At 44.8% G+C, this 26,637-nt stretch overlaps 2 protein-coding genes across 4 annotated transcripts in view; one reads left to right on the forward strand and one right to left on the reverse strand.

Annotated features, from left to right (window-relative positions):
* Positions 1 to 557: 557 nt before the first annotated feature.
* LOC135904807 (acylphosphatase-2-like) lies at positions 558 to 1,506 on the reverse strand. 2 transcript variants are annotated; one of them, XM_065435796.2, is made up of 6 exons: positions 1,376 to 1,506; positions 1,126 to 1,255; positions 1,016 to 1,058; positions 922 to 938; positions 755 to 864; positions 558 to 689 (listed from the first exon to the last, which is right to left on the reverse strand). In XM_065435796.2, exons 3-6 carry the CDS (start codon positions 1,056 to 1,058, stop codon positions 569 to 571), a joined length of 291 nt encoding a protein of 96 aa, XP_065291868.1. In that variant the 5' UTR covers positions 1,126 to 1,255; positions 1,376 to 1,506; the 3' UTR covers positions 558 to 568. The 2 variants fall into 2 exon arrangements, with proteins under 2 accessions (XP_065291868.1, XP_065291861.1); XM_065435789.2 differs by having other exon boundaries at positions 1,126 to 1,429.
* Positions 1,507 to 1,646: 140 nt separating this feature from the next.
* The window catches only part of Shark (SH2 ankyrin repeat kinase), a 68,900-nt gene continuing 43,909 nt past the window's right edge, over positions 1,647 to 26,637 (forward strand). For both annotated transcript variants that reach the window (XM_065435752.2, XM_065435761.2), the window contains exons 1-10: positions 1,647 to 1,891; positions 2,044 to 2,175; positions 9,461 to 9,613; positions 11,297 to 11,446; positions 13,778 to 13,959; positions 17,361 to 17,604; positions 17,766 to 17,836; positions 19,318 to 19,443; positions 23,255 to 23,363; positions 24,532 to 24,633. In XM_065435752.2, the coding sequence (XP_065291824.1) occupies positions 1,855 to 1,891; positions 2,044 to 2,175; positions 9,461 to 9,613; positions 11,297 to 11,446; positions 13,778 to 13,959; positions 17,361 to 17,604; positions 17,766 to 17,836; positions 19,318 to 19,443; positions 23,255 to 23,363; positions 24,532 to 24,633 (1,306 nt within the window). In that variant the 5' untranslated portion in view covers positions 1,647 to 1,854. The remainder of the gene's footprint in view (positions 1,892 to 2,043; positions 2,176 to 9,460; positions 9,614 to 11,296; positions 11,447 to 13,777; positions 13,960 to 17,360; positions 17,605 to 17,765; positions 17,837 to 19,317; positions 19,444 to 23,254; positions 23,364 to 24,531; positions 24,634 to 26,637) is intronic.

Consider the following 26,637-nt stretch of genomic DNA (forward strand, 5'->3'; position numbering starts at 1 on the left):
ATGCTTGAATTTTGCATACATTTTGCTATTGGGGGAAAGCAATATTGCAATTAAGGAAAAATGTTACCATATACGATACATGTCACCCCAATATCTGGCACATATCCACTCCTCATGACTGCTTTGCTAAACATTCAATCGCATGCATTGCTCAATAGTCTTGTAAATAACTCTGCAGACGTGTCACAGTCGTCTGAAAAAGCACTGCGAGATTAATTTCTGCTAATTATGCTGTATTTACAGGTTAATTTTAGCTGCATTTCTTTCTGTTTAAGTCTGGAAAGCAGTTATGTGTGTAAAGAGTACTTGCAAGCTGTTGCTGACCTGTAAATTAAGAGGTAGCCACCCCATCAGTTAATAAGCTGCTTATTTAAGCTTTTCCTGGTTGCTCCTTCCTTGTATGCTTTATTCAAGGAGAATTAATTTATTTCACTTTCATATGTGCAAACAGCCAACCATGTTCAACACCTCAGTGATCTTCATTAGGGAATCAAATTTATTTTCACTATATGTAGCCTTGTGCTAGCAATGATCCACATTAACACACAACCAACCAGTGCCACAATATTTAGACCGTTTTTTTAATACTGAACTCTTCGAATTCCAGGTCGTCGATGGTCTTCTCATTCGTGAACTTGCAGCTGCTGATGACCGAATTTGGGCTGCCAACATTGCTGAGCCAGTGTTTCCTTAAAAGAAAAAGTAGTTCGCGCTTCAGGCATCATCAAGCCACATGAAGCAAAGGGCTACTCACATGCTGTTAATCTTGTCCGGGCTACCTTGAATAATTCCCTCAACAGTGCCTTTACTCGTGTTGCGCACCCATCCGCACACCCCTAGCCTGCCGGCTTCGTCCTTGGTGCACTTGCAAGGGAAAGAAAATTGAAACCGCTCCCAACTACCTCAATGGCACGTACTTACTTTGCGAAAGAAAACACCTAGAAAGTAAAGTGACACAGTCGTTTGCTCAAATCTGAAAGCAAACGCGGGCGTCTCACATGGCAAGCCAACATACCTTGCACTTTCCCGGTTACTTCGAAATTTGCACTGCGTAGCATCTGTAAGGCAAGTACTTGCGATGAGATGATGACAAGACGTTGAAAATAGTGTAAAGTTTCAGCTTACCGTTATTTAATCGTCGACGAGCTCAAAACGAGTGAGATATGACCTCCGCTTGTCCCAGCTCTCCGGCACCAGTCCGCCGGGCTCTGGGCCCTCTGGCTACTCTGGTTCGGGTTAGGTGCAATTCCACCTGCTGTTTTCGCGATGGTGGAACGCAGAGCATCGCTGCTTTTCTTTAAGTGTTTTCATGCACGTTCGACCCGAAGCAGTCGGCATTTTCTGCTTAATGAGTACCCTTTGTTTCTTTACGTACTGTAGGCAGCAGCATCATTCGTTCGTGCTCCAAACGAGGTACACATTATTGCATATCTTTTTATTTGAATGTCCCGCCCAAGAGTTACCCCTAATAAAATGCGCTCAATAAGTCCTCGGTTCGTGGTTACTCATTATATTTATGTTCTCTTCAAAACCTGCTCCTTTTTTTTTCTGACAGCACTATATTTTACGCTAATTCACCCAATTATTGCCAGTACAAACGGTAACTCAACAATCAAACGTCTACTCACTGACACTCACTGATATCCGGTTGTAGCTACCGAATGAATCCGTGTACTGGCACTGCTCGAGTGCGGCGTGTCATCTGCTTGCCGGACACGGGTCAGGCAAGCCGTACAAACCACCTTGTTGCATGACTCAAGAGGAACTGACTCGTGTATTAGGTCGGGACGAGCATGGTTTTTTTTCTGGTCGTCCCACCGATGTCCCTTGGATGACTGCCTTGCGATCGTCAAAATGGATGTGCACGAAATGCAGCCGGAACCGCTAGCAAGTAAGTGCGGTAACGCTGCGGTAGGACCTTGGATTTTGTGTTGGCATGTATGAATACGCTCGTGCGCGATCGTGACATTTTCGCGACGCTGCTGGTCGAACAACTCGACTGTCACGCATGCTGTTTAACATCTGTGTTGTCATCCATTGCAGGAAGCATCTACTCGGTGTCCGACCGTGACACAAGCACGTCCGAAAGACTTGCTGCCCAGACGCCAGATGCCTGCGAATGGTTTCATGCTACTCTTGATCGCGCTGGTGCCGAAAGGCTGCTCCTACCGCAAGGCATGTTTTCATTTCTATTTGTTTTCTTTGTCTTGGTTTCTACATCTCTCGTAGCTGAGGCCTATCGAGAGAAATTTGCGTTGAAAACTGCTCGTCAGTTTCGCCACTAGTGCATGTCACTCAAGAAAAATATTTTGCGCTTCTCGAGTCCAGTTCTTGTGGAGTATTCAAATACTCTAGCCAGTCAGTATTTGATGTCTTATGTTCTCCAGAGAATGATAGTATAGTCAGTAATACCCCTGCCACACGGGCACAGAAAATGACATTAACTGGCTAATGCCTTAAACTTTATTGTCATTCGCGGGGTGCCACACGGACATGCTTAATGGCATTGAAGCTTAATGCCATTCGCAACGTAGTGCGTTCTCATAACTCATTTAGTGGCAATGTGAGTTCAAAACTATACATGCATTAGTGGGATGAACACAGGAAGTAGGCGCTCCTTAGTTTACATAGTTTACGCACATAGTTTACTGGTTTTATATCAACATTTTTCCAATCAAGCCATTGATGTTTTAGCATTACTCAGTACTTCTGAAGACTTCTCAAGCTGTCCAAACTTTTGTTAGTTTTACAAGAGAAGTTTGAGCAAGCTCGCAGTCATTGCGTGTTAAAGATGATATTAAACAGACCACAGACCAGATATTTTTACTCTCGTACCTGTAGTTAGAGCAAGCATACTTAACCTTGACCCAAGTCACTATCTGTTGATGCAGCTCGTATAGGGACTGCAGGTTTAATGATGGGGCAGGTGACAATAAAGCCATGATGAACAAACACTGGCAGAAAGCATGCAAGAGGAACAGGCGGAGGACTATTTTGGTCATTTGTTGTGCCAGTTCTCACAGTCCCGGAAAAGGTGGCTGCCACTTACAAGCACTGCAAATTATGGTCTGCATAGTTAGAAAATAAAAGTTTCATCACATTCACATTGTCAATGCCAGTGACGAGAAAAATTCAACTCAAGAAGTCAGAGTCAGAAAGAGACACCCACAAGACAGATATGATAGGATGCTGCTACTAGGTTCCCAGTGTGTACCACCTCAACCTGCTTGCGAGTGTTCTGTATTGTAGAAGTTGCCATATATGGAAGAGGCACAAGGGTGAGTTGGTCACTGAGTGCCTTTGGAAAATAATACAACAGCATGAAGGACCTGAGGGACAAGAAAAGCAGAGAATGGGAGTGCTGTACTTGCAACTAAAGGATTTATTACAACATGGCATTCATAAACTGTACTTTGTCGTGTCATGCAACGCAGTGGAACTTTGGCTGATGTACAAGGCAAAATCTTTATGAGTGCAACACACCTTGACTGCTTTCCAAGTTATTGTTATTCCTAACAACAGTGATTTCATGAAAAAGGCCATTGCAGCAGCACGTATTACATTGTTTTTATGTGGAATGCACTCATTCAGACAGCACCCTCTTTACCCACAGTACACTTGATAAGTGAACCACTCCTGTTAAATCACCTCCATCTGGCTCTGAATCTGGAAGGCCACCTCAAGTCTGTTAACTAGCTTGCACATTCTAATTAGTTTGTACTTCACAGAAGAACTGCACAAATGCTGTATCTCAAATTAACTTTCTTTGGTTCAGGGGTCTCCAAAGTATTTGGTTGGAGTGCCACATTCTAGATTTGAAAGAGCATCGAGGGTCGGATGGTATTCATTGAACCTATGCAGAATTTTCTGGATGCGCTCTCGTAACTAAATACTGAAATAAAATATAATGTTTTATTTTTGTCATTTCTTCTGGAGATGCATAAATATCTTCATGGAAGCATACATACAGATGCATAGAAATACAAATAGAAAATGCACATTTTTAATTGTGCAATTAACTGCACAGATACAAGCAAAGCAAATGTATGATAAGATAATATTGTACTCGCTCACTGAAGGACAAGAAAAGTATGGCTAAGGAAAGTAGTGCAGCTGATCTCTCTATTGTACTGTTTCACTGAAATCAGTTTGCAAGCTTGAGGAACAAACTGGGTGGAGGCTCGAGTGTTCATCAGAGGAGCTAGATTTACATTTAGATTTGTTGGACAGCATCTATTTATGTCACTTTCTTTCTGCATGAAATGCCTTTATTTTTTCGCTGAGGCTGAAGAAATGTGAAAAAACCTGGCGCACCGCAGTGTAATGGTGCATGTCTTAGCTTTAACCTCTTTAAGGAAATCATGAACCCGGAAATGATTCAGCCCATTCAAACTGATATAGTTCACAGCTGAAACACATGCATAGAGTGCTTGCTGAATGAGCATGCAGCGCAGGAATGTGGGCTTTGAAAACCCACCTGCCTTGGTCGCTTTGGTGATTTGCCCACTCAGGCCTCATTTTACCCCAGACATGTATTTTTCCTAATTTCAGTTTGTTCCTGTCCACACTATACTCAAGGAATATTGTTTATCATTCCTTGAAGAGGTCTTCCCTCCCCTACTATTCCAGGCGTGCTATGCGTCCAAGATCTAGTGTAGCTGTCTCCGCTGCGAGAAAGTGCTGCAAAGGGCCAGTTGCCATTAACTGCCCAGTCATAAGTAGCGAATCAGTCGAAGGCTCTCTGCTAGCCACATTCAGCGTGTGGATTGGGGGTCGGAGACTTCTGCTCACTGGGTACAACGAACTAATGGGTACCCAGTGGCTGGGTACAGCCACTGGGTAAAGCCAAGTAATAGAAAACAAAGTATAACAGGAACATTTCTTTGTCATAGAGGTGGCTTATGTAATTAGGTGGCTGCACATATATACATAATAAATAAGTTTGTGGGCCTTTATCCATATTTCAGCAATGCTCTGTGGCAGAATACTGACTTTTTTTTCTCCTTAAAAGTGAACTATAATGTGCATATGGGGTGACCACACACTTTCTTGCTTTCTTTTTATTGTTGCCTGTCTTCATTCGCTTACTTTAGCCTTCACATACAAAGGCATCTACTGTGCATTTCCAAATCACCCAGTCAAATCCAATACTTACCTAAGTGAGTTTAAAAGCTTGGGAATGAGGCTTCGCTGTACTACAAACTTCTCATAAGTAGCAAAATCCAGTTTCTGGACAAAGCTTCACAAGTGCTGGTGCTACAACCAGCTTTTAAATCGCCATTAGGAACACTCTCAATCGGTCAAAAGAGGTATTGATGTTGCTTGTAGAGGCTTGCCACCAAAGAAGTGCTGTCATTGCTTTGCCACTCCTGGTTTTTCACAACTACTAAGACATCTTCATGACGCTGGATTTCTAAAATCCTTAGTTGTCTCAGCATGCAATGTGCTTATTACATGTTCATTGTAATGCATGTCACAGGTGGGTTATAATGGCTATTCTCCCTGTGTAGCTGTGCAGAGCTTTCCTGTAGTGCGCAAGCAACATCGTGATGAAAAATTAACTGAGGGAAACAATTCTTGCTGCTTCTGATTGGATGCAGTGTGCCATCAACTCTCTAGAGCTTGAAAATGTTGTAGAGTTGCGAGACTCACTTGCGGGTCATGATTCATAGGAATCGGGACCTTTAAAGGTACAGCCATAGTGAATGTGCCATGCAAATGAAGGCTGAATGCTAGAGCAGGAGAAAAAAAGCTTGCACAGCGATAAGGTATGCAAAAATGTAGACAGACAACTAGACACAATAAGTGAAATGTCACTATAATAATGTTGAACGGACAGCCGAAATTACTTAACCAGTGCCTGTGTTCCTGGCTGACATTGCTCTCTGGGGGGTTGCAATGAGTTAGCACTAGATAAGCTGAAGCTGATGCAAAAGCCTTCACCGCACTGCCAAAAGACTGTGAAAGATTTTCTGCTGCATCATCATCAGTGAAATGAGGGCTTACAGATGTTACGAACATTTCGTGAATGTGCTGGAAGAAAGTTGCAGGTCTCTGATTTCATGTAACGCTAAACACTGTACACGAGTGGATGTTTCTAAACAAGAAGAAAGAAAATATTTCCTTATGCTGGTAGCCTGGCAACGAGCATCGTATGAAATCAAGCTTGAAGCACTCCGCCGGCATGGTAATGATATGCTGACAAGCTAAGCAGTCATGGAGAACATGAGAACAGAGGTTGTATTGTGTAATGAGCCACTTCATTTTCTATTCACATCATACATCACAGAAAGTGGCTGATTCTAGTAATAATGGTGGTACAGCTTCGTCTGAGCCAGTGCAACGTCCAAAAAATTAGAAGCAGAAATAATTATTGTAAAATACAATCCCAGGACAGGAGAGATGCCTTGACTGTGGATGTTGTGGGGATGCGCGACTCTCACGCGTCCCCTGATTTGTTATTTTCCCGCATAGCTCCCGTCTCCCGTAATCCGGCTTCGCCGCATGGCCTCATGCCCGTGGCAGTCGGTCTAGTTGAAGCGCAGTACGAGAGATGGCGTGAGTGTTGTGGTGCTAACGCCACCTAATGGCAGGGTTACTTGGGCACGGAAAGGAGAAGGCGCTTCCTCTTTGGTTCGGGTTCAGTAAGCAGCGCGGACGTTCCGCACGTGCGCCGATCCATGCTTCCGCGAGACCGTCTCGCAAGGGCTCGTTCAAACACGCCACCATTCGCGTGAACGACCAGGCGTTGGTGTCCAGCATGTGGCGAACATATTCGTTCGTTATCCGGTCGCGGTGAGTCGGACTTCCTAAATTTGTCGCGCGCCCATCGGCATGTTTTGTGGATAGCAACTCGGCTAGCAGGCATTGATCTATGAAAGGTGCAATAAATGCCCTCGTGATTGTTTGCACTACTGTGTTGTCGTTCCTTTGTCCCAAGAGCACGAGTGAGAACCCCACAATTCGCAGCAGTTTATAGCAGTTGCGCTTAGGCAGTGCAGTTTGTACTGAAGCATCCTTCCCCCTTACATCGCAAGTGACATGCTTCGTTGTTTGCATCTCATTATGACATACCCAGCCTTTGACCAAGTGTCACAAAAGTATGTGCAATCAAAGTGCGCACCACATATCACCTAAGCCAGCAAAGCAGCCTCTTGTCCCATGACAGTTTTGACGGAGGGAGAGAGCGCATACGCCACAGGCAACCAACCCGATCAACGGCGACTACAGGCTTCAAAGAGAGAGAGCAGGCATGCGTAAACACCCTCTCAGGCCTCAACACACAGCGAGAACAGTGAGAGTGAGAGGGGGACAGCCCGAACTTGCGCCAATGGATGAGTCACTGTGGACGCGGCTAAATATGCGAGAAATGTCTAGAAGATTGCCAGGTTTTGTTCATGCTATGTGAGAACAACTCTATCGGAAAGTTCGAGAAACGCCGACAGAGGCTAAAAGCACCATGCTGGAATCAGAAGAGATCAGAACGTGCTGGTGAAGAGATGTGATGCGTAGACTGACTGTCTGCAGGAGCAAGGGATTCCCCATGGTAGAGCCTATTCCCAACCCTTTCTTTTCCTCATGGAAGGCCGCTCTTCGGGCCACTTGCTCGGATGACCAGCTCTGGCTGGTGGACTGTGCTTGCCTAGAGATGTCGGCCAGGGGGCTCCCGGATGTCTAGGGGCCCAACCACATTTAAATAGATCCAATAAAGTTTTATTCATCCATCCGTCCATCCCTGACAAACTGGTCGACGAGTTTATCAAACGTCTGCATTTTCGGAAGAAGTTCCTTCTTCGAGATTTGCCACGAGCTATGCCAAGGATGTCTGGCTCAAGACCAACACGGTTGAATATGAGTGGACACTTGGTGCTCCTATTCATTCTGTAATGTATATGTTGAACTCTTAGTGCTTGTCGTTAATTACTTTCAAGAGTTTTGTTAATACCCATCTGAATAGCATTGTGATGCACCTAGCTGAAGTGCATGTGTGAACGTAACTGCCTTATTTGAAAAATATATTTTGTTGAGTTTCGACAACTCTGGGCTCTGTCTCGGTCTTTGGACCACAACCGGTGTTTGCTGGCACACCAGAAGACCTCTTTTTAATTGTTCGACCCGCCGTGGTTACTTAGTGGCTATGGTGTTGGGCGGCTAAGCATGAGGTCACAGGATCGAATCCCGGCCATGGCAGCCGCATTTCGATGGGGGCAAAATTCGAAAACACCCATGTACTTAGATTTAGGTGCACGTTAAAGAACCCCAGGAGGTCCAAATTTCCGGAGTCTCCCACTACGGCATGCCTCATAATCAGAAAGTGGTTTTGGCACGTAAAACCCCATAATTTTTTATCTAACTGTTCGTGCTTTCGTGGGGTTATTTTTGGAGGCTGATAAGTCAGCTTTGAAATTTGGCTCGTCATTGGCGCCTCGTTCACAAGGTGTGTGACACCAAGGTGTGGTGTGTTGTGTGCACGGCATGCAGGAAAGTGCTGGAGTCCGTGAGGTTGGTAGAATGAGCTGGTAAGGCACCAGTGGTAAATTGCAGGCATGGCAGCCAACTCAGCAGTGCGGCTGGTTTGATGACAGCTTTACAGGAGTGTTAAACTGCTTCATCAGATGGGGCACTAGGATTGTTTATACCCATCTATAGAAAATATTTGCCTAGCAAAACTTCATATGCATGAGTTTCCGTGGGAAATTCAAGGAGAATTATTACTACCATGTTATATGGCACAGAAAAACAGGATATTGCCTTGATAATTTTGTTAAATTACAAAACAAAGGGAAGCTATGTATAGCTGGTGTGTCTCGTACATCTCTGATGGTGAATTGGGAGGAGGAGCTGACCAACTCTGCAAGCAAAGCACCCCTGGTGTAGAGCAACATGTCTTAATCTGCGATTGGAACACAGATTAAGATTAAGGAACGTTGCCGGAGTATGGTGTGAGAGCAGGAGTGCTCTGTTGGATCCAGTATTGCCCAGGATACCTTGCATGTAGTCAGCGCAAGTAAAGCATCCTGCCGAATGCCCGTTCTTAAGCAGCGGCTTCAGCATCGCTATTTGTGTTCCGTTCGAACTTCGCATGCATCAGAACTCGCCTCCTCACTGTAATTGGAACACACTTGTTTCAAGAAGAGCAGAAAAAGTTGCGCCGACTCCACCATTAGAATTCATCATAACTATCAGTGGTGGTCTGTTACCTGCATGTCAGGTGCTTGTATGCGATCATATTTGGTTTCTTAAGTCACCACAAATGTATTAGATGAGTTTATCGCTGCCTTCTACTTAAGATGTCAACTTAATCTTTTACACTTAAGAGTAAAATGACTAGCCATAGCAAAAGCAAGAGAAGAAAGTGATATTTGTTGAGGAAGATGTGTGCATCTGCTTTTTCTGATTCTCCACAAGTCGTGCACTGCTGCTTTGCGTTTAGCCAAGGTGTATGTCTTTTCACATGCAGGAGAGGATGGCCTGTTTCTAGTACGTCCGAGTGGGTCGTCACCGGGAGATTTTGCACTGAGTGTGGCGGAGGGAGGCCAGGTGCTCCACCTTCAAGTGCATAGACACCGGGAAGATGCTTTCTTCAGCGTAAATGGGGGCCCTGTTGTGCATGGTACGTGGCTGCTCTCTCCTCATTTGGTCACTTTGCTTGGCTGTTTACATCATTTTCAGCACACAGGTTGTTTGCATGAATTGACTAGATTATCCAGGCACAAAACTAATTAAATTTGCAACAAAAACACTAAAATCATTCCAAGCTCAAAGAGTTGGAGTTTTAACACTGATACTAGGTATGAAGCACCGCAGTGGTATAAGAAACGCTCGAATGGAGCAATTGCCAGCCTTGGTCACCAGGCTAAACCCGCCTGTTATGTACAACCCACCACCTCTACTGCCACCTATTTTCAGTGCTTCCTGTGTACTGAGCAGCCATAACAAATATATGAGAGTTTGATTTCAATACAGGTGAAGATATACAGAAACATAACACTGACATCATTGGTTAGCACTAATCAATAAAATCAGCCTGTCTAGTGAAAGACAAATTTTTCCGGATGCACTAAGTGCTGCCCTGCCTCCTGCCAAGCAAGTTCAACATCACTTCTGTTCCGCAATTTGTGCAATACAGTATTATTAGCCGAGGTAGAAGCATGAAGTCCAGACTTCTCTTACCCAGAATGTACCCCATTGGCATTAGCTATATTTAAATATGGCATGGATAGCAGCAAGTTTCCAGGAACAGAATATGTATGCTGCCTTGCCCAGCATATTGTGAGCGGTTTGTGAATTTACCCAAACATCATCCTTATGTACCTGAAGTGCAGTGAGGAGTGTACCGAAGTGTTGGAAGTTGGAGGCACAGGCAGAGGTCACATTGGTTAAGAGCCTTAGATGACTGCAATTGGTATACAGTGAAACACTTGGCTTTTGCTGCTAAAAATCCCTCATGGTCATGTTGTCTGAGTACAAATATTATTGAGATACTTTTGTGCTTGATTCTGTGCAAGAACTAACTGCAGGGCAGTTAGTTCTTGGCTGCTACTGAGCTGCCACTTACTCCTCTGTGTTTCTTTATTGCTCCCTGAATTTTTAAGAAATTCCAAGAACCCAGAGGGACACTAAAACATTTTTAGACAGTTGTGCCTCTAAGACATAGACTTTTACCATTGTATGAAACACTTGATGCACAGTTGTAGTGCTACAGGCACCACGAATTGCCTGTGCAATGGCAACTCCATTGGCGGGTCATGAAGCCAGAAGGTCAACCCCTTGCAATAAATAAGCATATTTAGAGAGCAAAAATAACCTATGCAATAACCTATGCAGAATTGGCTATGCAAGAACTAAGGCCTGCACTGCCAATTATGGGTTCATTGGCTAAATTTCTAAATGAGCTTATTTCTTATTTCCTTTGCCAATGCATGTGCATGCATGCATGTGTACATGTGTGCACAAACACCTGCACCATGAAATTTTTTGGTCATACTTGTATCCAGAGGTTGTGTGCTGTGCTGTGGGACATCAAAATCAGTTAAATTAATCAACGTCTAGAGGCTGATGAAGGAAAATAACAGCTAGCAGGTGCAGATAGCTGGCGAGTCACTTTAGAAATGAGAGCAGCCTTTGAGCTGCATTGCAGCGCATGGACTTTGCAAGGCGCTGGCTTGTCTTACAGCCCCTCCCCGCTATGGACCTTTTCTCAATACATATGTTCAAGCATGATATTCAGAATGTCTAACATAAGCATTGAGGAGTGAGGAGACTACATGACAGAGGGACTGTGTTTGGATGGCAGGCCTGGAGGAGCTGGTGTACCAGGGCAGCCAAGAAGGTGGGGCACCTTGGGGGCAACCCTTAGGGCGTCCCTGCCCGGGAGGAGGGCCGCCTCCACCCGATACACGACGCCATGGCCGCACCAATCTGCTGCACCGGGCTACCAGACAAGGTGAGTCAGACTTCTTTTTCATACATTACTTTGAACATACAGAGTTCAGGCTCTTTAAAATTTTACTTGTTGAGACGCATCTCCCCAGTGATTGCACGAGCCATGCGAATACATACCAGGATGCTGAGGTTTCTTCCAAGCTTGCACTGCATTTGTTGGCAAAATTATTGTTCACAGTTTTTCACGAGCTGCATTAGAGTGGCATTGCACGATAGTAGGGCAGGAGGCTTCCTGCATCCGACTGCTTCACATACCTCAGTGAAGTATCCTTTTTCATTGTCAAACTGGCTGCGCAGTGCCTTCAAGCAGTGCAGTGCGTCTTTCTATTTGTTTGTGTGTTACACTATGATCAGAATTGCTTTGAAATGAGAAACTTACTAATTGTATAATAGAATTTGCTACGATACAACCTCAAGGTATATCTGGTGCCACAGTCCATGCTCGTTTCCTAAAGAGCTCTGTGACTCGATATAAATGCTGAGTTATAAAAGGCTGACTTGTATTGGATGTGACTTGGCCTTATATATAGTCGTGGCTTTATGTATAAAAAGTAAATGATACTGAAAATGTAAGTTTGAAACTGGCACACAATGAGTGCAGACATCTCTGTTATTCCTCCAAATTTAGCAACCTAAATGTAGCACTGTTGATATTAGATATCATCTCTACACTCAATCATGACTGTCTATGTTTCAATAAGAATTTAATGAACGCTGTTTGGGTGTCTACTGTGGGCAATACAGTTTTAGTGTCTGCAACAGCGAAACACCTTCCCACCCTTAGTCACTGACCACTTCCTCCCAATTCTTCTAATGCATTCATGTTCAGGTAGTAAATGAACATTGGTAACCGCAGTTTCAAGACAGCACGGAAGAAAACATCGACGCAAATGACAAGCACTACTCGTAACTAATTTTTATTGTGAACGTTTTGTTGACTTATTTACACAGCAGAACAAGATTGCGCACGCACACTGTCCATCACGCTACAAAGGCATCATATCACAGAGCATACAGATTACAGCGTCCTTTCTAAAAACTGTTTTTCTTTGCTACGCAATACAACAGGCGTATCGCTAATACAGGCACTCCCTTTTTTTCTGATATGTTAGGCTTCCATGATTTCCCTGGCCAAAGCATTCCCAAATCCAAACACCAGAAAAAATTGGCTTACAGGGACAGGACCTACAATGCATAGGCAAATGAAATGAAGCTTCATTAGATACAGATCACTCGTGTTGCTGTTCCCGATCATTGATGCATCGGCCGGTTTGTCCAGTATAAACATTTACCCAAGTAAGCAAAATCTCATATACAATGCCACAATGCACGTGACATAGGGCATGGCATGCTTCTTTCACCAGGTGGGTTTCCTCGGAGGTCACGAAATGCGTGGGCACAACCCAGCAAGTTTTTGTGGCCCAGAAAAAACAATAGGCACATTGTACTGTTTTTCCACATTCTTCAGGTTGTGAATTTGCCACATTCTTCAACCCTGTGAATGTAGGGCACCACTTCAGGCCATTTAGTTCATAGAACCAGCTGAGGCTTTTTCCTGCTATTTAGTTTTTGAAGGAGGGCCTCAGGCACAGCTGTCGAAATCGAGCAAGGGAAACCAGCCATCTGTAAGCACTCAATCTGGCAATTAAAGCTATCCTGAGCCAAGTGAGCACAAGACTTTGCCAGCATCACTTCGCCACAAACTTGCTGGGTTGTGCCCACGCATTTTGGGACCTCCAAGGAAACCCACCTGTGGAATGAAGCATGCCAAGCCCTACATGACATGGACCATTGGTGCTGTGTACAAGATTCCACCTTCTTGCAAAAAGGTTTATATCGGACAAACCGGCTGATGTGTCAATGATCAGGCACGGGAACACAAGCAATCTGTAGCTAATGAAGCTTCATTCATCTGCCTGTGCATTGTAGGCCCTGTCCCTGTAAGCCAATTCTTTTCGATATTCGGATTCTAGGCAGGAGTGGGAATGCTTTGGCTAGGGAGCTATGCGGGAAAAACATATCAGGGGACGCGCGAGAGTCTCGCATCCCCACATCATGAACCAACTAGCTCAGCAACAAATTTTGTTAACATACATGTTCAAGTAGATAGATTATGAGCTAGTTCCTCATAAACTAGGCCTGCTACAGGCATGCACATTGTCACTTATGCAACGTTTTCTGTTTCTTGCTTTTAAGACATGTTGCATCTCTTGCACTTTCACCCATTTCTCTCTCTTTTTTTCCTCTGAGCCATCGCTGGGATTTGGTAAGTAGCTGCATGGTTGGCATCTTAAGTGGCTGTGGTGCTGATCCCCCATCTTTTGACTGGTAGGCGACCTGGTGGTGGTGAACGAGCTGCTGCGAGTTGGCTATGCGACCGAGGCCAAGGACGAACAAGGCCGCACAGCCGTGCACCTGGCGTGCCTTGCTGGACACACCGAACTTCTGGCGGCCCTGCTGGCGGCTGGTGCAGCTCCATCTGGTCCCGACATCTGTGGCCGGCATCCTTTGCATGTGTGTGCCACACTAACACTCAGATAGTTGACCACAAGCTGTGCAATACTAAATTTAAATTGCTGTCTTTTCACCTGTTGATCTGGTGAAAATGTTTAATCATGGATTAGCATTTCTTGAGCACTTATGCATCAGGCAATTTTTGCACGGACCAAGATGAATGGAGGATTTATAGGCAAAGCCAGCAGTGCTGGCAATATTACAACAGGATAGGTGTTATGAATTGGGCTTGTTTTTGTGATATAGATCTAAAAAACGAGCACCGTGGTACATCTTGTGCTAAAGCGCCAGGCTTTGAAACAAAATGCAGTACTTCCCAATGACATCTTTCTTCTGTACAGTCCATCTGTATTCTGTTTCAGTAGTTCCGTGCAGCAGAGCCAAGGCTACGTGAACTGTGAGCGCAGATTCTTGCGCAGCAAGTTGTCATGCCACAGTTCGGAAACCGTTGGACAACTCAATGAGCTTGACAAGTGGTCTTCTCAGCAGGTGTTTGCTTAGAAGCTTCTCTGCAGGTCACAGGACGGTTTATTGTGCGATCTTGCCCCGTTATTTAATAACATATTTATTGAGGCTATATGATAGAGTTCTCTGCTTATCCGGATGAAAACATGCAGAAGACAAAAAAGTTAATGCAATGCTGCCATACAAACATCAGTTTGCATTTAAAAAGTACTAACAATTCATTTATTTGACAGTGGCTAAATTCATGCGTGTAGTCGGTGCAGCCACAACACCACAGAGGACTGGGTAGTGCTTCATCCTTCGCAAAAATGCCATCCATAGAGTTGCTTGTGTGGTATCATTCGAAGCTGCTCTTTACACAGAATGAATGAACAAATTCGGTTGAACATGCTTGGAGCAGTGTGGAAGGAGTGCGGTAGATGTGCATGAATTCGAATTAAGAAAATGGCTGCACGTACGAATGCCAGCGAGCACACCATGTACAAATGGATGTTACAAGAGAGATCATGGGATGGCAGCACCATACTGTGCAACATGCTGGCCAAGTGCTCCTTTTGAACCCTTCGCTTCTGCCATCTCTGTAACCCTCCTTCTCCTCTGTATCTCGAAATATTTGGAAGATGCATGCCTTTTTGGTGTCACTGCAAATATAGAACAAATTTTATACTGCTGCCAGTACAACAGCTGATCTCGCTGTGCAGTTGCAGTCTTAGTAGATGCAGCCATCACCTGTGCTGCAGCACTCGCCACTAGCAGACAACAGTGCTCAGAAGGGCACTTATAAGGGGCCTCTCACCAGGCCCCATAGCAAATTTTGGTTATACGCTGGAAGTTATGTGTCCTCTAAGGAGCGTTCTGCCGCAAAAATGTTTCAAATGGGCTCGTTAATAGCCGAGATATAAATATTTCAGTGCCGTGAACCCATGATTTTAGCAGGTGGGTTCCACTGCCAAGCAAGTCACTCTCTCCACACGCCCCGTCTAGCCTACGCAATCGAAATTCCTTCCCTGCGTTCTCCCGTACCAGATCTCGAGGGTCGCATGACGCATACTTCACAGGCCCTGCCTTCATTTTTCTTTTTTTGCTCATCACGTTTTTTTTTTTTTTTTTTGGCACTATGCACTTCCGCCGACGGCGTAGCACGCAACATGTTGTCTCGTTTGCGCAGCACACGATTTTGCGTGCTGTGCACAAGGAAACATGACTAGCGGTACAATTCAGTGCTACACAAATACTGAGACAGAACAAGCAGATCGCAGAGCGTGCGTGATCAAGCGCTGGAACACGGTAGAAAATGGCATAGTTTTGGTACCTGCGCACATGACCGCATGACTGTGGGGACAAGCAGACGAAGCGTAAGTGCATCTCTCTTGCTTCGGTGGGAATTTAAACAAAAAACACGCAGACATTTTATTTGTGTGTTTTAGTATTTCTCTAAACTTCAATTCGTCAATTCAAGCAACAGATCACACAGATAACAGATGTTGTCTTGAATAATTTGCGAAGTCACGTGTCACCACGAGCGACGTCACACATTGCGGACACGATTACGTAGGCGCAGGGGCACGATTACATCGCTATCTGGCTTGAAGCACGACGGCTGCAAGTGAAAAGGGAAACGGCATTCGGATCGAAATTTCAGATTTTTCTGCTGTGTGTAGCGATGTAATACTTTGCAGACAAGATTGTTATCATGCAATGTATGCTCTGCGATTGTCAGCTCAAAATGGCCAGACCTGGTGAGGGGCCCTTTAAGATGTGTTCGACCACTTGATTGATCAAACAAGCCTGTAGCTTCCACCGTGCTGCACAGAACTACTGAAACAGGGTGTAGAATTAAGCAGTCTGCATAATCAAAAGTACTCGTTATTATTCCAGCATTCTACTCTGTACTATCAGTATCTTATCTTTTCATAACTTGTTTTGGCACTACCTCTTAATCATGTTTTTTTAGGCAGCCTATTAATCAACTGACACTTGCATTTGTGAATTAAAACTTTTTGGCGAATAATAATCGAGCTAGGTCTGCATTCAGTAACAGTTTCTTGTTGCCTAAATGTCAAACCAATTATAATGAAATTACATTATTCTTCACTGTCATTGAACACTGGACTCAGCTGACTTAGAAGTGTGAAAGCTTAGGCGAGTTTGTACAATTTCATGATGTAGCTGCACAGTGCAGAAAAACATGGACATGTTCTTTCTTTTCTTTGCCTGTGGCTGCATCTTTTTAGCTGTACAGCAACATCATTAAATAACTTGGTATATTCTTTAAAGATACAAACATTATGTACAATGATATATTCTTTAAAAATATGTAAATAGTTGACTGTGTTGTTTTTGTGCTTTGCTTACATCTAAATTGTTAATTGCCTCAGTATGTGTTCAATATCTGGTTCTTTTTCTCCATAGTATCTATTATAGTTTGTGTTAAACACATACATTGTACTACTACATGTATTTTTCAAATTTATTAAAAATGCATTCTGCATTCAAAATCTTGTCTTATGTTACTTGCCAAGGCCCCTGATACAGTCCTTTAGTTTATAACCCTTGCCTGCCTATATTGGCTTTTGTACCTTTTGCTTTTAAAGATAAACAAACTAGTTCTTGAAGTCCAGAAAAGCTCTACTAGATATACAAGGTGACACCAGAACAAACGTGCTTTACTAAAAGCAACCCCTCAATAGTCCCTAGAGGTGTCTTCGTGGACATCAAAGGTCCACAAATAGCATTTAATAATTAGGGCTTTACTAGCTGGAAACCTATGTTTGGGCTTAGTGACAAGAAGCCTGGCCTGACTAACCAGAGTGTTAGTTTTCGCTGATCTCATTTTTTGCCATGGACAGCAAACAGTTGCCTTGTGTGCTGTTTTTTGAGGTTAATACTTTGCCTGCAAAGCTGTTTTGTATGTGCTTGCCTTTTGTTTTCCACAGTATGCATGTGAGTGGCCGGATGCTGAGATGGTCAAGGAGCTGCTGTCGGCAGGAGCCAGTGCACAGGCACGTGATGCTGATAACGGCTGGGTGCCATTGCATGTGGCAGCGGCACGGGGCCATGCATGTGTGGTGCGTGCTTTACTTGACCATGGGGCACCAGCAAGGCCACGCACCTTGCGACATGAGCTACCCGCTGATCTGGCTGCCCAAGGGAGGCACTCTGACTGTGTTCGTGTGCTCGGTCAGTGGCCTGCCACATCTCGTGTTGTTGTAGACAGCATCAGTGTATTGTCCGGTTTTGGTGTTTATCTGCAGATAGTGTTCAGCAGAGTTCAGGCAAAATTGCTCATTTGGAAATTCATTGTAACTGCATATCACTCATGGTTTGTGAATTCCTTGCAGAAGTATACGAGAGACCCACATCAACCTATGGGAAGGGTTCTTGGCTTCATCCTCCTCATGTGGACCGAGAGGTGCGTCTGCCATGACAAAGTGTGGGCCTTCAATGAGAAGGCCCACACTTTGCAAAACTGAAAAATTGCATAGTTGTGGATTGTAGTGTGGACGTTAGGAAATGAAACTGCGACAGCATTGGACTAGTGTAAGTGATGTAACACAAACAACACACAACATTGATGCCTTTTCAAGCTGGTAGCAAAGCAGCACTTGAGCCTCTGAAGCTATCAGTGCAGTGTGTGCCACAGCTATTGAATGCCACATCAATATGAATCACTGTTTGGTGTGTCAGGTGATCTATAAATTTACTTATTTTATTTCTGTGTGGAAATTAAATACTTACAAACATTAATGATAATTGGCAACAACTTACTAACATAGGAGAGGCTCCCCTCACAGTCAAAAGACATCATAGGAATCTTTTTTTTTTTTCTGAGACATAACTAAGTAAAGGAGAACAATCACATGCACGAATGGTGATGGCACCGTCTCCAGTTGAGTAGGTGAAACGCTTGCCAGAGTCACCAGAGCCAAATGGCAGGTGTTTCCCCTTCCCATTGACAGATTGCACAAATTTTCTGATGAGAAATATTGTGTTCAGTGTAGTAGGGACATGGTAGCACATCACGCATTTTTATATTCCACAGGTAGATACCATGATGACAGTTTGCAACATGAATGAGAAGTGAATGCAGTTCAACTCTTTCCGTATTGAACCCATTGGGCATAGTTAGCCTGCTAACGATGGTTTGAAACACTGCTTTCGAGACCTTTTTCCCACCAGGCGGTAGTTTGAAACGCTGCTTTCGAGATTTTTTCCCACCAGGTGGTAATTTTTGAACACGCTCCGAAGTTTCACAATTGTCAAAGTAGAAAGCAAAAAATTGCTGCCTCCGCGAGCTGCACACGCGCTTCAAAAGATCCCAGACCTTGCGATTCCTCTGTGTCTGCAGCTTATTTTATCTATGAATTGAGCAGCAGCGAGTCTGAGGATGCTGCCTTTTCGTCGCACTTCAGCTGTGAGAGCGACGGCACAAACCAGCCTCAAACATCGACGGCTGAAGCCCAGGACGCCCAACTGTAGTGCTTGCCCAATTGCTTCATTTTTGCAGTAGAACACCTGTTCAATGAAAAATTTTGATTTTTTTGGAGATAGTGTCTATTAGACTGCAATACATTTTGTATATCTCATAATTATTGTTACATTTTGTTCTTAGTAGATACATGCGTGTCTTTACAAACTTTGTTCAATTTTATCCCACAATATTAATTCTGGCAATTTATTTTTTTTTATGACGTACATCTCGTTAATAAAATCTTTTTTTATGCATGAGAAGTGCATTCGTTCTGCTTTTTGTTTATGTATTACATAAGATATTGAGTGCAGTAGTTCCGTCAAAAGATTTGGCTAAACCTACCACTTATTTTCCTCATGGTAGGAAAATAGTTAATGGAAGCAAGCTGCTGTACAGATGTAATCAAGACAATCTTAATGCAGTGTGCAGCGCGGCTTCTATCTACGACTGAAGAAGGCACTTTCCTCTTGCGGCGTGGCCGGCGAAGCTCATATGTGCTCTCACTGGCTGGGCCTACATCAATCTACCACTTTGAAATACATTCCCAGGTACGGTGCATTGTTTTGCTTGCTTAAGAAAGTAAAAATAAATGCTGGAGTGGAGAAGGCACCCAAAAAGTGAAGCACACTGGCGCCATCTTACTTGGGGCAAGAAGGCTTACTACATATTGCAAAAAACAGAGAATTCCCACTTTCTGCAAGTTTCATCATAAAATTTAGCCATAGATCTTGCTCAGTGCTTTTTTTTTTTGTGGCATAAGTTTTTATGTGGTAACTGAATCATGTGAAAAGAATTTTCACAAGACCAAATGCATCAGAGTGAGCGTTTTAGCTGGCAAGAGGAAAATTTTATATTTAGATAAAGCGATGTTGATTATAAAAGCGTAGTCCGACTCAGAGCAGGCGTTCAGTTTGGCCTCACCACTCCTCAGAAGCACTTGCGTGGACTGCCACTCCATAAACATTTTTGTAATTGGTTTTATTTCGCCTAATGCAAACTTTTTAGGAACAAGTTGGCTTTCGATGTTATAGCATATGTTTATTGTGTGTGCAGCAGTACCTGGGAAAGTCGCAGTAAAGCTGGCTCGAGTAGGTGGAATTGCCATTGTTTAGTCAACGACCGATTTTCCGGACTCCCGATAATTCGGACGGCTTCGCAGCACCACCACGTACCCTATAGAGCCTACGTATAATAACATCTGAAATTTCGGATGCAAGAACCCTTCGCCATCCGATTTTCCGGACTTTTTGCCATCATGGCAGGTCTGAAACGGCATTAATAAAACCACCGCCACCGTTTTGATTAGCTCGTCTCTCCTCGAACGCTCTCGCACGCAGATCTGCTGGCAGCCGTAGCCACCACCGCAGCAACGCTAGGCCTAGCTGCTTCTGCGTTCGCTATTAAGCTTCTTGCCGTTCTGTGCCGTGTTTTCCATTGAAAGAATTCGTCGCTATCAGCAATGGCACTGATTCCGCCTTTGTGGTCCTCGCGATTGGCTTCGAAGCTCGGAAAGCACGACGCGTTGCATAATGCCCGTTGCCGACAGTCAGCTTCGCCTCACTACAGCAGTATTACGCGGTGAAGCGTGTGAAAATTAGTGCGGTGAAGCTCAACAAGCGTGGGAAGGGGCAATTGTCACGGGACACGCGTGCACCCGCTGCCTTTTGTCACAGGAGGAGCACCGATGTGCCTAATAAGTGTACTGGCAGGCCCTCAGGGCTTTTTTCTGATGTTCAGCGGCAGTAAAAGACATGCAGTGGCATACCAACTATTTCTAGAGTGTGTGCATGTGTGTGCGTGTGTGTGTATGTATTGACAGTTAATATTACAATAAGTGAAATAGCCTGGAAATGCTTCTGTTATAAGTATATTTAACCGACAGGGACATATTTATCAATCACACATGGTGAATTATGGGGGCCCGAAAAATGAGCTGAATTTGCATTTATCTCTTGCAGCTATATAACATCTCAAGATGATACAGGAGCAAAGGGCAATGAGTGCACCCACAGTGGTCTCGGATCGCACCCAGTAGTAGCAGTACAGCATACATAAAAAGGCACATTTGCTACAAAGAATTTAAACAATTCCACAAAGAACTGTACTTGCTGTTTAAGTTTACAAGATAAATGTATCGGTAGTTTAGGTAATAGTACTGTCAATGTTATAGGCGACGACGTACAATCAGCATAAATTACTTGTAATATTCACACAATAAAAAAAGTGGTCTCGCCATCTCAGCCCTGCGACAGTGGACATCCAATGAACCTGTTAAAAACCACCACTACAACTACTGAGGGGGGTATGCAATGCTTTAGTGCTTTTTAATGCCCCCCCCCCCCCCCCACCCTTCCCCAACACTCAATTTTCACTAGATTTGATATATGTTGACTTCACAGTTATTACAGGGCAATGGAATAAATTCTTCATTCGCAAAACACATTCATAAAGCTCCGAATAGCTACATGCGTAATATGCTAAAAATATCATAATTAGTTCTCTATCCTCGAAGTTTGCTTTAATATTGGTGATAATGCGCCCTTTATTTTTGGCAAATATAAACAAGATGTTTTGTTTAGTTCATGGAGGACATCGCTGGAACAAGGACGGAAGGTGTTATGACACATGAAAATAAGGAAAGAAAAACGACGGCTCATTATTATTTACGCTTTTAACCAGACCAGCAACGTAAAAACTTTGTCACACATTGCAGTTGCAATGGCCCCCCTCCACTTTCCACAAAATATGAGCCTGCTGTAAACTACAGCTATGTCGGGACACCAGGAAGCATAGTTGATAGCGGCCATATCACACACTCTAATGCTGGAATAAGAAAATTTTTACAAAAGCTGTATTTGATCCAACCACTTCGCACAGGAAGTTTCCATTGGGCGCTATCAATTTTCGCTAAATATGGTCTTGTCGGCTTTTATAGTGCTGCCAGCACAGAGTTTAATAATAATAAATTATTACTAGTGTACGTGTGCAAAAGCTTCAATTATGTTTGAACAATGGCAAACCCCAGTGAATATGCTCACCGGTATTGCTTCTTTTCAGGGTTCACTTATGTTGCACCGTCTCTCATGTTGTCGGGACTGGGCTGTAATGCATCTGAGGCTTTTCAGCAAAACACCAAATTCCCTCTTATCCTGTTTGCACATTTTATCTCATTGTCCTTGCATTCTCCTTCATGTCCAGGCACTTTCGCTGTCCTGCTCACTGTGACTGCCATTGCCTTCTTTGCTTAGCATGACACAGCTGGCTAGCTAAATTTTTCTTAGGTCACCTGGGTTATGAATGAGTGAGTGAGTGAATAAACATTATTGTAGGTCCGGTGAGGACGCGAACTCGTCGCGCACCCGGCTAATCCCACGTCGGGACCGGCAGGTCTAGCCCACCAGCCCGGTCGCGGGCACGCCGGACGGCCAGGATTTGCTTTTCTAGAGCGGGGCTACGCAAAAGCGAGTCCCACTCCTCCTTGATGAACTTGGGGTATGTGGACCCGCACTCCCAGAGCATGTGAGGTAGAGTGGAGGTACGCCTCCACTCTACATTGGGGTAAGCCTCGTGGAGAGCGGACAGACACGGATATGTGCTGGTCTGTAGGAGCCTAAGCGAAACGGCTTGTGCCCTATTCAACCTGGGGTGAGGGGGTGGAAAGACCCTTCTGGACATGTCGAAATATTTAATAATCTCGTTGTGAGTAGCGGGAGCGTCCCTGTGACCATAGAGAGAAGGGGAGTCAGTGCTCCTTATAGAGGAAGCGCGGTCGGTGAGGTCTCGCGCAGCCTCGTGGGCAGACTCATTGAGGTTCGGGGGAGCACCCTCGACCGATCCTACGTGAGCGGGAAACCAGTGAATTGAATGGTTTGTGAGAGCATGTGGACTCGAGCCGCTGAGAAGACGAACAGCTTCCTTGGCAAGGCAACCCTTTTGAAAAGCCCGAACTGCCGTTTTGGAATCACTATAGATTTCAGACCCACGACCGTCTAGCAGGGCGAGGGCGATGGCGACTTGCTCGGCGACTCCGGGGTCTGAAGTGCGAATCGAGGCGCCATTGGAAATATTTCCGCTCGAGTCGACCACAACGACGGCAAAGGTCTTCCCGTCACTGTACTCCGCAGCGTCGACGAAGCTTGCGCTAATGTCGTGTCGCTTGATCTGTTTGAGGATGGCTGCTGCTCTGGCCTTGCGTCTGGGTTATCAGAGACATAACATTGATGGCATTGCCCATTGTAATATGTTGCTGGGTTTTGGGTAAATCCTTATATGTGTGTTGGTGTTAGTGCCTACTCATAAGTACCTGTTAGCTAAGTTCTGCTGTTTCAAGGGAAAGTGAATGCTGCATACACTGTGCAGGGCCCATACGTGCACATAGACGATGGCCCACTTCTGTCATCTCTGGAGCACTTGGTGGCCCACTACAGCAATTTTGAGGATGGTCTGCCTGTGCGCCTTGCTCAGCCTCGTAAGTAAGAGCAACCATAATTGTTTTATTAGAAAGGACTTGCAGGATGCGGCGGGGCTGGCATAGCCTGAGTGCTGATGTGCTTAACCCTTTCACTGTCGGACCTTTCTGGCCGTGACCCACCCCCAGTGTCAGCTTGGTTTCAGGGAACAAGCATAAGAGGGAATGAACATAGCAATTTATTTTTGATTATCAGTGGTATACAAATAACATAGTCAATGCAATATGCACATTTCAGTGTTCTGCAGCTGTTGTTAGTAAACATCATCATCAGCCTGACTATAACATCTGTTCAACATCCGAATCCGACGATGCGGAACTCATTTTTTCGTCGATCGCATGATGCTGTCCGAGTCCAAATCCGAGCTCGGCTCGTATTCTGAATCGGAACAGCCACCGCTCCAATGAGCAGACGAAGGTCTCGCGCCGCTCAGCCATCCGAAAGTAACCGCGCGCAGGGAGGATGCACTTACAGTCGCCTGCACAACGGAGAGAAATGGGACGTTGTGTGGTCAAGAAGACAGAAGGAGATGGAAAAAGGCTAAAACAAAGTTCGAAGGGCTTTACGTTTACTGCTGCAAGTCGGAATCGAGGGTGCGGCGAGAGAGCGAAAGCAGCAATCAAGTCACTCTTTTCGGAGAGGCAACGGTGCGTGTGCCTGAACTTGACGCGCCATAGCAGACACACCAACAGAAGAAAAATAAAAACCTTCAAACCAGCGGAGATGGAAGAGCAACCCTTGAACCCATAACCACGTGCGCGCGACGCATGATCCAGCGAACGCGGAGCCACCGCGTTACTCAGCAAAGAGAGAGGGGGGAGTGGCAGTTGCACCGTACTCTTTAATACATCTACTAACACAGGTCGCGGCTAAAATACGAACTTGTAGAAAGAGTCAAGAGATGGCGTGGCCAGTCCAGGAGCGCCAGCTTTGTGCTCAGGCACGAAATTTTGAACGCACGATAGAGAACGTACCGGTACGTCAGTGATACTGTGGGGGCGGAAGCGCGACGACGTACCGGTACGTCCGTGACAGTGAAAGGGTTAATTGAAGCATAAAATGTTGCCTATAACTGTTTGCAGATAGCAGACCTTGTTTCCTGCTAAAGAAAGTGGCTTGTAAAAATGTAGCTTCTGGTTGAGCTGCAGACATGCTTCTTTTTCCCAGTTGCACCAGATGAGCCGCCACCTGTGGGACCCCGTTCTCTCACGTCACAGCGACAGACACCCACAATGACTGCTGTGATTAGCCGAGATTCACTCCGTCTGGGTAAGTGCAGTGTCCCCTACTTTTCTTTCAACTGTGGCAGCCTGTGTGATGGCTTCACAAAGCACTGAGAACAGACAATCATTGTTCAAGCCAGAGAAATTAAAAATTATTGAACTTTCTTTTTCATATGTCTATTGAACATAATCTTCGGCTGTGTGATGTGACAGTAATAGCCTTTGTATTTTTGTGTTGGTGATGTAGGTGGGAACATAATTTTAAAAAAATCATAATGCAGTGAAAACTCGATACTTCAAAATCTGTTCAAATACTACCAGTTCCAGCAAAGTCCTATGTGTTTGATTAATGCGGCTAATTGGGCGTGCTTGTACATATTTAAAAAGGCGCCAACGCAAAAAGGACACGGGTGGAGACAAGATGACAAGGACGAGGGCTGTCCATCTGCGCTCGTCCTTGTAGTCTTGCCTTCGTCCGTGTCTTGCAATGCCGCCTTTTCCTATGTATTTGAATGGTGAAAAGCTCCTGCAATGTTGAACTCCAAAATTCATGCAACAGACATTTCAAGCAAAATTTCTTGCTCCCGTGGACCTCCTTTTGGACAAACTTGAGTGAAAGGTGAAAGGTCAATGCATTGCTAGCTACCCATCTTGTAATAATAATGAGGAAAGACATGCATGAAGCCAAGACCAAACCGGAACAAGCAGGCGGCGTGTGCCCTCCTTTTCCATCCAGCTTAAACAAAGAACAGGAAAGAGCCCCTTAGCATGCTTTAACACATTAACACGCGCTTGCATTTGCCCCTCTGCCTCCCGTCTTCCCTAACGCACACTTAATCACATTACTGTGCTGAGTGCACCCCCCCCCTCCTTTCTTGGTGAGCGTTCGACCAAATGACCTATAACAGTGGGTTGGGCCAGGTTGGGCTTGCGGGAAGATGGTGTGCATCAAGTCACCATGCTTTTCCTCAGACCTACAGAAAATGCCACAAAAGGCGCAATCTTATCGCACTTGGACTTTACGTGAAACCTAGGCTGCCGGCACATGTCCCACACTGATGAATTAAAGATAAGTTTTTTGATGTGAGCCCCGTGATGAACTTGTTTTACGCACTGTATTGCACAATTGTACTGCCTTGTATTTAAAGGGGCTTTTCTTAGTTTGGATTCTGTTTCATTCTGGGGCCTGCCACTCCAGAAACATTTATGTAATTGGTTTTATTTCGCCTAGTGCACAAAATTAGGAAGCAGTTGGCTTTCAATGTTATAGCATATGTTTATTGTGTGTGCAGCAGTACCTTTTCTGTGTAGCTGATCTCTTTTCAAAACATTAGCTATATATACGATCTTTAGCCCATGGAGATCTTAATTATTCAGGGTGTCTACCAACCGGGAAAACCGGGAATTCTCAGGGATTTCCAGTAGTCTGGAAAAACTCAGGGAAAACTCAAGGAATTTGTGCTTCTATCAGGGAAAATTAGCTGTAATTTAATGAAAGGGAAAGAAAGTCGTGGTAAAGCTGGCTCGAGTAGGAGTAGTTGCCAGTGTTTAGTCAACGACTGATTTTCTGGACTCCCGATAATTCGGACGGCTTCGCGGCACCACCACATACCCCTAGAGCCTATGTATAATAACGTCTGAAATTTCGGATGCAAGAACCCTTCGCCGTCTGATTTTCCGGACTTTTTACCGTCATATCAGGTCTGAAACGGCATTAATAAAATCACCACCACCGCCACCGTTTTGATTACCTCGTCGCTCCTCGAACGCTCTCGCACGCAGATCCGCTGGCAGCCGTAGCCACCACCGCAGCTACGCTAGGCCTAGCTGCTTCTGCGTTCGCTATTAAGTTTCTTGCCGTTCTCTGCCGTGTTTTTCATTGAAAGTATTCGCCGCTATCAGCAATGGCACCGATTCCGCCTTTGTGGTCCTCGCCATTGGCTACGAAGCTCGGAAAGCACGACGCGTTGCATAATGCCCGTTGCCTACAGTCAGCTTCACCTCACTACAGCAGTATTACGCGGTGAAGCGTGCGCAAATTATTGCGGTA

Source organism: Dermacentor albipictus, chromosome 1, assembly GCF_038994185.2.
Source record: "Dermacentor albipictus isolate Rhodes 1998 colony chromosome 1, USDA_Dalb.pri_finalv2, whole genome shotgun sequence".
In the NCBI taxonomy this organism is placed as follows: Eukaryota; Metazoa; Arthropoda; class Arachnida; order Ixodida; family Ixodidae; genus Dermacentor; species Dermacentor albipictus.

Coding starts and splice junctions, on each gene's coding strand:
- LOC135904807 (XM_065435796.2), bottom strand. CDS start 1,058: ATGCTACGCAGTGCAAATTTCGAAGTAACCGGGAAAGTGCAAG. Junction 690..754: donor CCGGACAAGATTAACAGCAT/GTGAGTAGCCCT, acceptor TTTTCTTTTAAG/GAAACACTGGCTCAGCAATG.